The following is a 13454-nucleotide window of genomic DNA, read 5'->3' as shown; positions in this document are numbered from 1 at the left end:
TTACTACCACTTTACAGTTTCTCTCATTTTAAAATTGAGATATCTCTTTCGTTTCTTAATCATTTTAAGTGATTCAAAATCCATTTTTCTCATTTATGTGTAAGGATTTCATAGGGATCTTGCTTTTAACATTTTGTAAAAATTAAAACAAATTAAATATTATTTGTAAAATTTTAAAATATATATGAATTATCAAACGAATTGTTTGAAATGTCGTTCTCAATGAAATCCCTATAGAAAAAGAAAAATAATGAACTTTGAATCACTTTAAACGATTAAGAAACGCAAGAAATATCTTAATTTTAAAATGAGAAAACTGTAAAGTGGTAGTAAATAATAAAAATTTGGAAGTTTAAGGTAGTAATTTAAAATAAAAATTTCATAAGGTAGTAATTACAAAAGTGGTGTATTTTTAAGATAGTAAATATCAAAATTTCCTAAAAAGAAATACTCCATCCTTCCCAAAATATAGTGCATGTTTGACCAAAAAGATGGGAATTAAGGAAAATGATAACATTGAAAACAAAACAATAATTATTTGTACTTTCAAAATAAAATACATGTTAGGTGGCTTTTAGTGAGAGAGAAATCAGGGATTAAATGTGTGTACATGATAAATGGGCATCAAAAAGACAAAAATCAAGCACATGAGTTGAATAAAGGTCAGAGTACAATATTAAAAGTAAAAATTCTGACTTTTTTAGGACAATATTGGAATTACAATTTGTGCATGAGAGTATTATGGGTAAAAATTAATGGTTTAAAATAGAAATAGGCACATCATTTAGGGACACCATTTTAGGAAAACATGCACCATATTTATAGTCATGTTTGACCAAAAACACGTGTTTTAAAAAAAATGAAATATAGTACTCCCTCTGTCTCTTTTTGTTCTTTACGTTTTGTATTTTTCACGCGTTTTAACGATTAATTAATTTGCATCGAGATTCTTCAATTTTTTTATTTAAACAAGATAAATTACGTTTAATTATAATGTTTTCACTTTTATCAAAACTCTGATATTGAGAAATGAGAAAAATTTAATGTCCAAATGAAAAAGTGTGATAGATTAAATGACCCAATGAATTTAATTGGTTAAAAAAATAATTGGACACAAATTTTGATAGAATACTAAGTCAATAATGTGATAATATAAAATGAAATGTAAAGAACATTTTGAAATAGTCAAAAATAAAAACGTAAAGAACAAAAAGAGACGGAGGAAGTACATGAAAAAGTATAATAAAGTACAATGATTGAGTGGGATAGAAATGTGGAATAAAATACATGAAAAAGAGAATTTAATACATAAGAAAGTAGAATATAATACATTGATGAAATTTTCAATATATTTTTAATTAATATAGTACTCCGTATATCAGTACTTGAAAAAGTAAAGTGGGACCTTAATAGCCAAAATAAATAGGGAGTATTATCACATCATTAATAAACAAATTCTTTCCTTTATTTCTCTGTTCAAAGTTCTCACAAATCATAACACATGCAAACAAACAAATTAATGAAAGTACAGTAGCAGTTTCAATTATTAATGAGATAATAAAATAAAAGTAAATAAGAAAAGGAAATTGTTCATCGGTAATGGAGAAACAGTGAGTGACCTCTGCGGTGAAGTAAACACAAACGTACAACTTGGTTTATTCTCTCTCCTCCCCGTTTCCCATCTCATAATCTACTTTTTATCCCTTTTTCATTTCTTGCTTTCTAGTTTTGTGTTGGGATAAAGATTAAGATTTGATTAAAGTTCATCTTTTTCGTTCAATCATTTCATCAAACAGTTCATCTGCCACTTTACAGATACCCCTTTTCCTATCAGGTGCGACCTTCTTTCCTTTTAATTTCCTCGTGTTTTTTCTTTGAGTTGGTTTTTCTTGGATTGAGATTGGTTTTTCTGTCGATTGTTGAATTGGGTTTTCTGGTAAGGTTTTCATTTTAGTTGTTTTTGTGTTTTTGCAATCTTTTTTATTTCTTGAAGTGTACAATTGATAATATCCGGATTCTTGAAATTTGAAAAATTGAATTATGATTGATTTTGTTTGGTGGAGTTGAGTTAATATGATTGTTAAAAGAAAAAAGTGATTTGATTGATATTATGGTTTTTGATGGAGATGATTGATTATGGTTTGTGGAATTGAAAAAGAAAAATTGAATTATGATTGATTATGGTTTGTGGAATTGTTTAAGTTGAATGATTTTCAGTTGGTTTGATTCAATTTAATATAAATGTATTATTGATTGATTAGCAAAATCTCTTTGTATTATTATATATTTAACAATGTTGTCAATCTTCTTAATCTTCTTAGTGAACGACTGTAGTAAAATAAAGTTGAAAATTTAAGAATCCATGAGTAGGAACTTTTGACTAAGGGTTGAGATTTTTTATAACATTCATATCATCCCTGGAAAATTAAGGGGGGAGAAAGTGAGCTTGGTAAAGCTTTGAATTTCCGGTTGTAAAACTTGAGAATAAGTATTCATGCTGATTGCAGGATATGGGAGGCAATTGGGGTTGACTAAAAGTCTCCCATGGAACTATCATGTAGACTATGAAATGCCATGGTTTAGAACATTCTGGTGATAATAGTGGTGTTATACTATTCAACTATTTGATAGAGAATGTATATGTTCATTTTTGCCATTGGGAAGAAAGCATGTTGGTCATAAATTCATATGTCATAAGTCATAAAAGCATGTTGGTCATAAGTCATAAAAGTAGATTCATGCAAGTAGATTGGCATATACAAATGTCAAATTCTTATATATTTACACCACATAAACCTTTTTAATTTTTGAATGTCAGTTTGTGGACATTGAATGGGTATGTGAATGTTTATGTATTTTGATGTGATTAAATCATGTTTGTGTCTGTTCTGAAACATACAGAACAGAAGGGCATAGGTGTATAAGTTGGCTTGCTTTAGGTTGGGAAATCAGTGAGAAAGAAACAGCCATCCGCCTGATACTCGATAAAATTTGTGTCAAGAGTTATGTGGTGCTTGTGAATTGTTTTCAGTGTCTGTGCTTGTCAATTCCATGTCTCTAACTTGGAATTGTCTTTCATTCCCAAAGTGCCCGTTGTTTCTTCTATAATCTTAATTGCCATTGTGCCTAAGTCAGCCTATTGCTTGTCTGTCTACAGATAACTTTGTTTCATGAAATTGAAGAATAATGGAGGAAAAACAATTGAACTTTAATCAACCTCTGCTTTCTGTGAGGCGTGGCTCATCAACAACTGCTCCGTCTGATAATAACAGGAAGGACAATAACTCCCATTCAACTTTTCCTGCTCTTCCATTCTACAAATCAGAGCTAAAATCAGGTCCAGTCAGAAACCCTGGTGTTGTTCCTTTTAAGTGGGAGCACATGCCAGGAAGACCCAAGGATGAAAACAAACCACGGAAAGTCACTCTTAAGTGGCTGCCTCCTACTCCAAAATTGCCACCAGGGAGAACCGCAAACCAAATGCGAAAACAAACAGATGAAGTACCGAGAGATTCACCACCTACTTCTGTTTCGAAAAACCGAGCAGAAACCAACGTTCCTCATTCGTTGGAAGCAGATAAAGATCTCTCTGAAGTTGAAGGATCTGACAAGGAAAAAGAGAAAATGTATAATTCTAGCTCAGAAGATGAAAATGTGACTTATGTTGATGCACGGGATACACTTTCTAGGGCCGAGTCATTCATTAACTGCAGTGTTAGTGGAGTGAGTGGATTAGATGGTCCAGAATCATGTGGAGCCTTACCAGATCCTCAGACACGAGATTTTATGATGGGTAGGTTTCTTCCTGCTGCAAAAGCTGTGGCTTCAGAAGTACCTCCATTTGCTTCTAGAAGACACCATGCAAAACCAACAACCAAGGTAATAGCGTTGAAACAATCCCCACAACATTACTTAACTCCGGATATCTTGCCTCATAGCATCAACGAGGAAGTAAGCGAGGAGAGTGAATCAGATGGAGCAGAAGATTTATCAGTCAAATTTTGTGGTTTATTGCCAAAATTTTGTCTGTTGAATCCGATACCAGGAATGAGAGATCACGTGGAAGTAATTTCCTCAGTCCAAAGTGTACGCACCAGACCTGCTTATGCAGAAGCATGCAGAGATAATGAGAACAAGGTATTGTATGAGCAATGTGCTTCTAACAATTTATAACCTGCTCTAGACTTTTAAAGGAAGCAATTGATGTTCTATGCAGGTCGGGCCAACTAATGAAAGAGGTGGAATGAAAAGAACCAGTTATCAATATGTTCCCGTTCCCACAAATGAATCATTGATGAATGGCCATTTGGTGGGTCGCAAAGGCTTGTTGCGAGAGAAGAATGCATCACCTCAGTTATTCCTTGATAAAGAGAAGCAGTTTCTTGGTTTTCCTGGGGAATCAAGAGATCTCAGTCGCTATAGGGTAAAGTTGCCTAAAGAGGACCACAATGAATTGGAGTTTGAACCACCTCATGATACAGGAAAAATCGCAGAAGAAAAAACCGTGTATGTAGATTCTGAAAGAATTGTTGAATCTCGACATTCAAATTCAAGCTCATCAGAATCCAGGGGTAGGAACCCTTCAGTTGATTCACTGCAAGATATCAAGGCTCTTTGTTGTGCAGAAGAAAAAGCTATATGCCACACTAAAACTTCAGAAACCATTTGTTCTACCTTGGAGAAGTCTTGCCAGGATGTCAATGAAGGCATGGAGAAAGATGTCAATATAAATGTTGTTAAACAGCCATCAAAGCCAGATGTTAAAAGCAGCAAGTATTCTGAAAATGGCAGTAAACCTCTTGCTCTGACCCCACTTTTACCCAAGTCTCCATCTGAATCCTGGCTCTCTCGTACTTTGCCTACTATGTCTTCCAAGTCATATTTAGCAAATCATGCTTTCAGGGCATCACCTGTTGATCCTAAAAGGGAAAGACTTGATGTACAAAACATGTTCCAGTCTGCAGGGGTACGTTAATATTTCTTTATCCACATTAATCCCCATATGCTGCTTATGTTTATTGTTTAATTTTGTTAGAGTTGATTGGAAAATAATTAACACTTTCCTCCCTTCTTTTAGGAACTCGCGCCAATATTGGAAAATTAGAGATGATTGGAAGGAAACCATTTTTTCAAGGCATTTGGTTTGTGCCATTTTCTATTCTCAATTGTATAGTCTCATCAAGTTCAACACAGGTCATAAGTAATACTAATAGATAGCTATCATTCTTCTCTGTACATAGACCATACAGCTTGTTTCTTTGTAATATTTTTTCGCGGTCATCTGTTTGTCTATTAATTTTTTGTTGAAAAGGTAAAAGAAATTGAGAGTTAATTTCGAAATAAGAGGGCCTTGTATATTCAAATACAGAGTACTCATTTGCCTACTCACTTCACGAGCTTTTCTGTGACATAGGAGTAGTTTCTTACTCTTAATAGTTCAAGGTGAGTTATCTATATCCAAAGTGACTCCAGAAAAAGTTGTTTGCTTGTTTTGCTAGCTACAGTTGTACTCATTTGGTATATGCGTCATTTTTGATAACTGACTGTGTACTGTGTTAGTCTATTTGCCTAAAAGTTCATTGATTAACATTCAACACCACGAGGAGAGTACTTCTCAACTGTGTTAGGCAAGCTTTTATGGGCCTTTAAAGTATAATTGGTTGTGTGATGGGCCCTTAGAAAATTATTCACAAGCTCTGATGGGTCTTTAATTAGTTTCATCTAGTCCTATACTCCTTCCGTCCCAAAATTATAGTCTTGTTTGACTAAAAACACTGATTTAAAAAAAAAGTGGAATATAGTGTGTGGGAAATTGAAATCTAGTACATTGATGATTAATTTGTATGAGAATTTAGAATATAGTGGAAGATGATAGAAGTACATAAGGTGTGCAAGAACATCTTGCACACCACCACTTATAATATGCCACCTCAATTTTAACAGGTTCATCTCTTATAAAAATTTAAATTGAAATTTGAAATGTGTTTTGAAATTTTAATTTTGAATTTCAAATTTGTTTTAAATTTCCAACAATCAAAAATTAATTATCTTTAATTCCCCATAAAGGCAATGAGTGTATTCCCCGTAAAGGCAATGAGTAGTCAAAAAATCATCCAATATTTTGATCTTTTAATGACTAAAACGATCCCGTAAAATGACTAAAATCCGCAATTTAAATTTAAAATTTTGGTTATTTATCCTCTTGAAGAATCGAACACGGATTTGCGCAGTTAGAGTATATGTTGTACTAACGTAGTAGTGACCATTAGCAAGGGGTATCAGCACGTAAGTCATTGCAAACATAAATCTTTTTAATCTAATTTTAATGAGTTTGAGAATTCCGAATATGATTTCGTTAAAGGTAAAATGATCCTTTATAATGGTAGATAAAATTATAACACATTCATGTGTTCTAGTTATCTTTTCTAATCTTGGTGGTGGGTCATAGTTTTGTATTATAACAAGAAGTAAACAACTTACTGAGTAGATGTTTATGAAAATGTTAGTAGTTACGCATCTATTTTACTTGAGTTTAGTTTTATTTAGATTTAATTTCTTCAAAAGTTAAATGATCATGTGTAATCTTAGCCAAACTTAGTAATTAAAGGCTAACTCTTTGAAGTTATGATCTAAATAATTTATTTACAACGTACGGAGTTATTATTTTTGGATAACGTTACTATTTTACGGGTTTAGACATATGGTAATATAAATTTCATTTGGAGATTGGTAAACATTTTTTGGTATCGTTAAGTTTTATTGTAAGCCCTTGTGTAATCATAAAAACATGTAGTATATAATTAAAAAAAAATTAATTTTATATTTTAACAACCAACTCCTGTTTTATAATGAGGTAAATTAATTATCAGATAATCCCTATAAAGATAACGGTTTACCAAAAAATCATAGTTAAAGGTGAAAAAAATATCTCGATTAAGTTTGATATTTTGTTGACTAAAATGATCCCATAAAATAGTTTGTCACAATTAAAATTTGGGTATTTTTTCTCTAGTCAAGAAACAAGCACGGGTTCTTGCAGTTAGATCGAGTAGATGTTATAGCAGTGTTACAGTGTAGTAATGACCGTTTTAGCAAGGGGGTATCAGCACATATGTCATTGCAAACTAAACTTTTTAATATAATTTTAGAGACTTTGAGAATTCTCAATATGATTTCTTTAAAGGTGGAATGATCCCTTTTAATCGTAGATAATAATATAAATTGTGTTCTAGTTACCTTTTCCAATCTTGGTGGTGGGTCATAATTTTGTATTATGAATAGAAGTAAATAACTTAGATGACTACTAAAATGTTAGGAGTTATGCATCTATTTTAGTTGAGTTTGGTCTTATTTAAATTTAGTTTCTTCAAAAGTTCAATGATCCCGTGTAAACGCAGCCAAGCTTAGTAATTAAAAAAAAAGGTGACTGCTAACTGCTCAAAGTTATGATCCAAACAGTTTATTTACAACGTACGAGATTATTATTTTGGATATCGTTATTATTTTACAGGTTTAGACATAAAGTACGCAAATAGATGTGTTGATACCCCCTGCCAAACTGTTAAAACAAACTTACTCAACCATCCTTACACTGTTGTACCCCTCGTTCAATCCTTTGAATGTGGAAATGTTTTTCCTTTTGCAATTGTTATTTTTTAATTTTATTATTGTATTTCATGGGTTCTTGTTAAGATTTATGGAATCAGAATACATAATCTATAATCATATTGTATATTAAAATATACTGCCATTGTCACTTCAAAAAAAAAGGCATTGTCATCTTCCTCAACCTTAGCGATAAACATATCAAATTCAGAAAAGGATCCAACTATGGTTGTCATTGAAGAACAAAACATCCCCATATATATTTCTCTACTACACCTTATTACACCCAGTATATTAAATTTAATAATTCAATTTTGCATTTTCATCGAACACCTTATATGCATTACAAAGGAAAGTTTATCTAATAAAAGATTCAGTTTATGAAGTTGATTAAACATAAAAAAGATACGGGTTATCAAGTCGATTAAAAAATGGCTGTATTCCACGAGATTTATATGTTTTGAAAATCCGATTAAACACACAACTCATTAATTAAGATTCAAAAAACATTCATGATTTATTCAAGAAATTGAGTTTTTATGAAAAATAACGCAACAGTAATGACATATATTTCAGGAAGAAGATGAAGCTTTATCTGGTTATTAATGGAAAATGGATGAAAATAAAGGAAGAGGAAAACTTAGAAAGAGATAAAGTACCATTTGCATTTTGCTGTAACCCGCACATATACTTAAGAAAGCTTGAAAGTTTTTAATGTAATGTTTCCCACTCAAAATACTATCCAAAAATATTCCCGCTCAAGATGCCGGCCAAGGCTCCAAATGCTGAAATTTTTTACCGCCTAAATACTCCTTTTCAGATTACTTTCCCCCCTCTTTCTATAGTGAGATTTGTGAGTTGTCAGATTTTAAGTGTTGGTGTGCAAGATCCCCTTACACACCATGTGTACTCCTAGCATTTACCGAAAATAATACATGTAAAAAAGAATAAAATACATGGGGAATGGGAATATAGTACATGGGGAGGTTTTCAATGCATATTTTTTATGGTCCCAAATGAGGGTAATATGAGAAGTATTTTATGTTCAAATAAGGAAAAAACTATAATTATTGGACGCCCGATTTGGAATATAGGACTATAATTTAGGGACAGAGGGAGTATGAGAAAGTATAATATAGTATATGTAAAAAGGAATAAGGTACATGTAAAAAGGAATAAAGTACATGGGGAAGGGGAATACTTCGTATAATACATAGGGAGTTTTTAATGCCTTTTTTTGTTGGATTTTTTATGAAATGCCCGAGGTTTGACTTTATTCACCAAATAACCTCGTAGTTTCAGTTATTCACCATATACCCCTGAGCTTTCATTTTCTTGCATGACTTACCCCGCCGTTAAGTGACCGTTAGAAACTTTATTTCACCATACACCCTTGTATTTCATAAACTTTATTTCACCATATGCCCCTGATGCTTTCACCACATGCCCCTATGTTTTCTGATGCTTTCACCATATGCCCCTGCTCAACAACTTTATTCTAAGTTGCTGCGACTGAACATCAACATACCAGTTCACCAAGACAACTTCATATTCAACATTACTCAAAATGGAAATAGCTTGGAGATCAACAAGCAAAGGCATTTCTCCTTGTTCAGCTGAATTTGAAGTGATAGCATAAACATCGTAAAATCCATCCAGTACCTTTTCATCGTATTGAACAACATTGTAGTTCTGCAAAGAGCGAGCAACAAAATCGAAAACAGTCACTAAAAGCACGGACTAAATTTCATAAATAGCAGTTGGTTCGATAATCAGGTGCTATTCATTGTTGAAATAAAGCATAGCAAAATTTTCAATCCATTGATGCCACAAACGCTAATAAACTAAAACTAAACCCATTGTAAAACACAACCCAATCGCCCCCAAATTCTCGATCTTTACTTTGCTTAAATCTTACACTGGAAATTATAAACGTTCTTTTTCGATAAACAAATTAATACCACCTAAATACACCATTAGTCCCTAAATTATCTGTTAAATGCCATGAATTCAACTCAATTCATTTCAAAAGCATTCCAATTTCCAGGTATAAACAAAAAGCCTCAAATTCGATAACCTAAAATTAGAAAATAATTATTAACTCAGTATTTTAGCGACAATAATTCACTAAGACGTTCATTATCAGGAACCGACAAAGAACAAGCAAGAATCAATTGCTTCACAACCATAATCTGTTGGTCGGATTCGTCGACGCTTCGAGTCTCAAAATCTGAAGCGCTGATCGCCATAGCTAATTGAAGCTAAAAATCTTCCTCAATCGTATTAAAATCAGCAGGATTTCTCCTACTCACATTTTCCGCCATCGTCGAAGTCGTCGTCGATTCTCTTAAAGTACAATTAATAGACGACGAAACTAAAGGCCACGAAGATGACGTTGACAAAGAAGAAGGCGGTGTACTCGAAGTCTCTGTCTCCTGCGTTTGATTGTTAGGTATTCGGCGAGCCGCCGCGTGATGGTCGTTACCGATATGGAGCGTCCGTAAAGATGCTTCATCTTTGACATGTTTGCTTGGTCGTTGGAACTCGAGCTTTACATTAATGGCAATTCTTAAGAAATAGAGAAAATGGAAGAAATTCGAAAGGTTTTTCTGTTCAACTTTCGGGGGTTAATAGCACACTAACGTCGACTTAACGTCGTAAACTCGTAATCCATTAAGGGCCATTACGGGTATTTCATGCAAGAAAATGAAACCTCAGGCATGAATACCTGAAACTACAAGGGTTTTTGGTGAATAAAGTCAAATGTCGGGGGCATTTCATGAAAAATTTGTAACGGAAAAGTTAACGGAGTTGACGGAAAATGGCCATTAAAGGTATATTGTGCACGTTTACAAAACATCATGGGTATATCGTGAATATCTGAAACTACGAGGTATTTGGCGAATAAAGTCAAATCTCATGGGCATCTCATGAAAAATTCCAAAAAAATATATACCCTTTTCATTTATCTAAGCAACTACGTACATATTTCATATGACCTTTGTTTTATAAAATTACAATATTCATATAAAATGTCACGCACATATGATCGAGTGCATATATAAACACTAGTATAACTAATTAAAACTCACTTTTACTAATTTGATATCGTACTTTTTTATTCACTGGATTTTTTAGATTAAAACTTATTCTTTTTTCTTTTTTCTTTTTTTTTTCTTTTTCTTTTTCTTTTCCTGAACTTAACTTATTGTTGTTCAACTGGAATTGTTATTTTTCAAGACGAAGAGTATACGACGTAAAGTATTTGTTGTTTTCATTTACGCTACGACGGAGTGGTAACTTAATTATTTTATGAAGGGGTTCTCTTAATTTTGCAATTCTATCTTCTTTTTTGTTCCCTATTTGAATCTTTGAGCTCTCTATTGTTTTCTTCACCTTATTTTGTATCAATGAACTTAAGTTACATACTTTATTGATTGGAAAGTTATTTTAATTGACTAAAATTTATTTTTACCAAATGGATCCAGTAACTTTCTTTTTTCCATTATTATTGCATCATATATCTTTTAAGAACGTTTCATAAATATTGCACCTTTTCATTTCAGGAAATTGAAATTGAAATGCATGACATAATAAATTCAATTATGTAATAAAAATTATCCTTAATCAACAGATCAATCATAGTAAAATCAATTGTATAATAAAAATTGCTGATGTTCAAGGTAATTTATGTTAGATTAACTGAATATTTTCAGTTCTACCTCCAAAATAAAGCTACGATTTTAGTGGGAAGCATGTTGATGGTTTAGAGTCACTGTGAAGTACCCTTATGGGGAACACTTTGTAATTTATTAAAAAGTGGAAAATGATTAATTAATTAATTAAGTGCTTCAATTTAACAAATAAGATGATGATGCATGATTGAAGTGTCGATCTATTATTTGACGTGCTTGTGTATGAAGCACTTGTTTAATACTTACGGAATAACCAACAACTTGCATCTCAGACGGACGTACACTTGCGACTTGCCTTAATCTACACGACAATCATAAAACTTTGAAAAGTCAATTATTACCGACATTGACTTTTCTAACTATATATTTCTCACAATTCAATTATACACTAACAAAAGGAAAAAAAATCATTTTCTTTCCTTATAAATTTTCAAAATATTAATTTTTATAAGGATAATTTTACAATGGCTACAATAAAATTGTAGCTATTATAATCTTTAAATCTAGACCATTGATATTTAGCATTAAATCCAGACCCTTCGTTTAGTTGATTTTTTTTTTTTTTAAATTACATTAAATATTTGTTTTAATTAAATTGAGAGAAAAACTGAATGTTAATTTATAATCAATTACGGATTATTTCAATTATACATACCCCTTCTTCAACCTCTCCCCAATGATTTGTTTGATTTGAATTTTATGATTTTCTTTCTGTTTGTTCTTATCATTTTAATTCTTGAAGTTCCAAGAACTCAAGTGGAAGAATTATATATGTTGATATTATTATAGTGTTATTCTTAACGGGGTGCCGATTTCCCCTAAAAAAGTTTTAGTAATTTGATGGAAGAATTAAAGAGTGATGATACTCTCTTATGAAAATGAAAATGAAAAGAATGGTTAATTTAATGGACGCTTTTGTTCTTTGTTGTTAACAAAAAGAAAGAAAAACCGTTTTTAATCATAATTGTTGGGAAAAAAAACGAAGCATCTTTTTTTTTAAAATTTATTTTTATTTCTTTTAATATTTTTAAGTCAAAGCAATGAATGAACACGATTGGTCTTCTAACAATGAAGGGTTAAGATTGAAAACTATTATGGTGGCTACCTTTTCTTTGTAGCCATTGAAAAACCTTCCTTTTTATAATTTTATTAATATATACTTAGAGATTAGAATACGAATAGTAAAAGCAGTGCGTTAGAAACTGTGTAAAATATCAAGTAGAACTTATGAAAACAAAGGAACTATCATCGACAGATTAAAAAACATATTTTGTACTTCATATTAAATGCTTAGGATTGTACAAACTTAATAATCATATGGTGGAATTTGTTTTACAATTATCAAAATTCCGCATGAATTATCTATTTATCCACTATGCCAATGAGGCTTTGACGGCCTGGTGGTAAAGGTTGTGTTTTCGTACAGTAAATCACAAGTACGAATGTCATATTCATTTGTAATTTGTAATACCTTGTCAATCCGGACAAAAGATTAATAATATCCACTATTAAAATTTAAAACAAAGTATTAGAAAATTATGTTAAAAATACATTTATTTTAATGGGGGATGAGTTCGAATTTTTTTTGTTTTTAATGTGTTAGAAATAAAAAGAATCTTTCTAAACCTCTGCTTGTTAGAATTTAAAAATAGTTAACAGTCAAATTAAATAAGTCAAGATAAGGTATCAAAATATAGGCGGTATAAGTACCTAACTCATATCGCTTCAATTTTTCTTAGCAAAAACTTCATATCCAAAACCAGATAATATACAGAAAGATAGAAAAAAAAAGGGGAGAAAATGGCAAGATTATTGAGAGCTTTAACTAGTGGTCATGGTAATCAAGTTAACAATTTCGATTTATTGAGGAATAATTCCGGGGGTTTGATATTGTTCGTATGTTTCATGTCTATTGCAATCATATCTATGCTTCTATTTGGTTGTGCCGATGGTCATGATCGAGAAAAGCGTACAAGTGCTGCGAGGCGACGTGCCAGTGTTTATAGTGCAACCGGAGGCGGCGACGTTGGTGGTTGCGGAGTGTATGGTGGTCATGGTGGTGGCGGAAGTCATTGTGGTGGTGGCGGATGTGGAGGTGGTGGTGGGGGTTGCTGAAATTTGTTTCTTTCGTAGAGTTTGGTCGTTGTCTTTATC

The 13454-nt window shown here is 32.1% G+C and overlaps 1 protein-coding gene across 1 annotated transcript; it reads left to right on the top strand.

The window, feature by feature from the left end:
- The first annotated feature begins 1501 nt into the window (after positions 1–1501).
- LOC110783762 (uncharacterized) lies at positions 1502–5456 on the top strand. Its single transcript, XM_021988134.2, has 4 exons — positions 1502–1834; positions 3158–4137; positions 4217–4966; positions 5078–5456. The coding sequence occupies exons 2-4, from the start codon at positions 3187–3189 to the stop codon at positions 5102–5104; spliced, it is 1728 nt and encodes a 575-aa protein (XP_021843826.1). The 5' UTR covers positions 1502–1834; positions 3158–3186; the 3' UTR covers positions 5105–5456.
- Positions 5457–13454: the final 7998 nt, after the last annotated feature.

This window comes from Spinacia oleracea, chromosome 4 (assembly GCF_020520425.1).
Source record: "Spinacia oleracea cultivar Varoflay chromosome 4, BTI_SOV_V1, whole genome shotgun sequence".
Lineage (NCBI taxonomy): Eukaryota > Viridiplantae > Streptophyta > Magnoliopsida > Caryophyllales > Amaranthaceae > Spinacia > Spinacia oleracea.
Note: the sequence above shows the minus strand (reverse complement) of the source record. Positions and strands in the feature narration are given on the sequence as shown.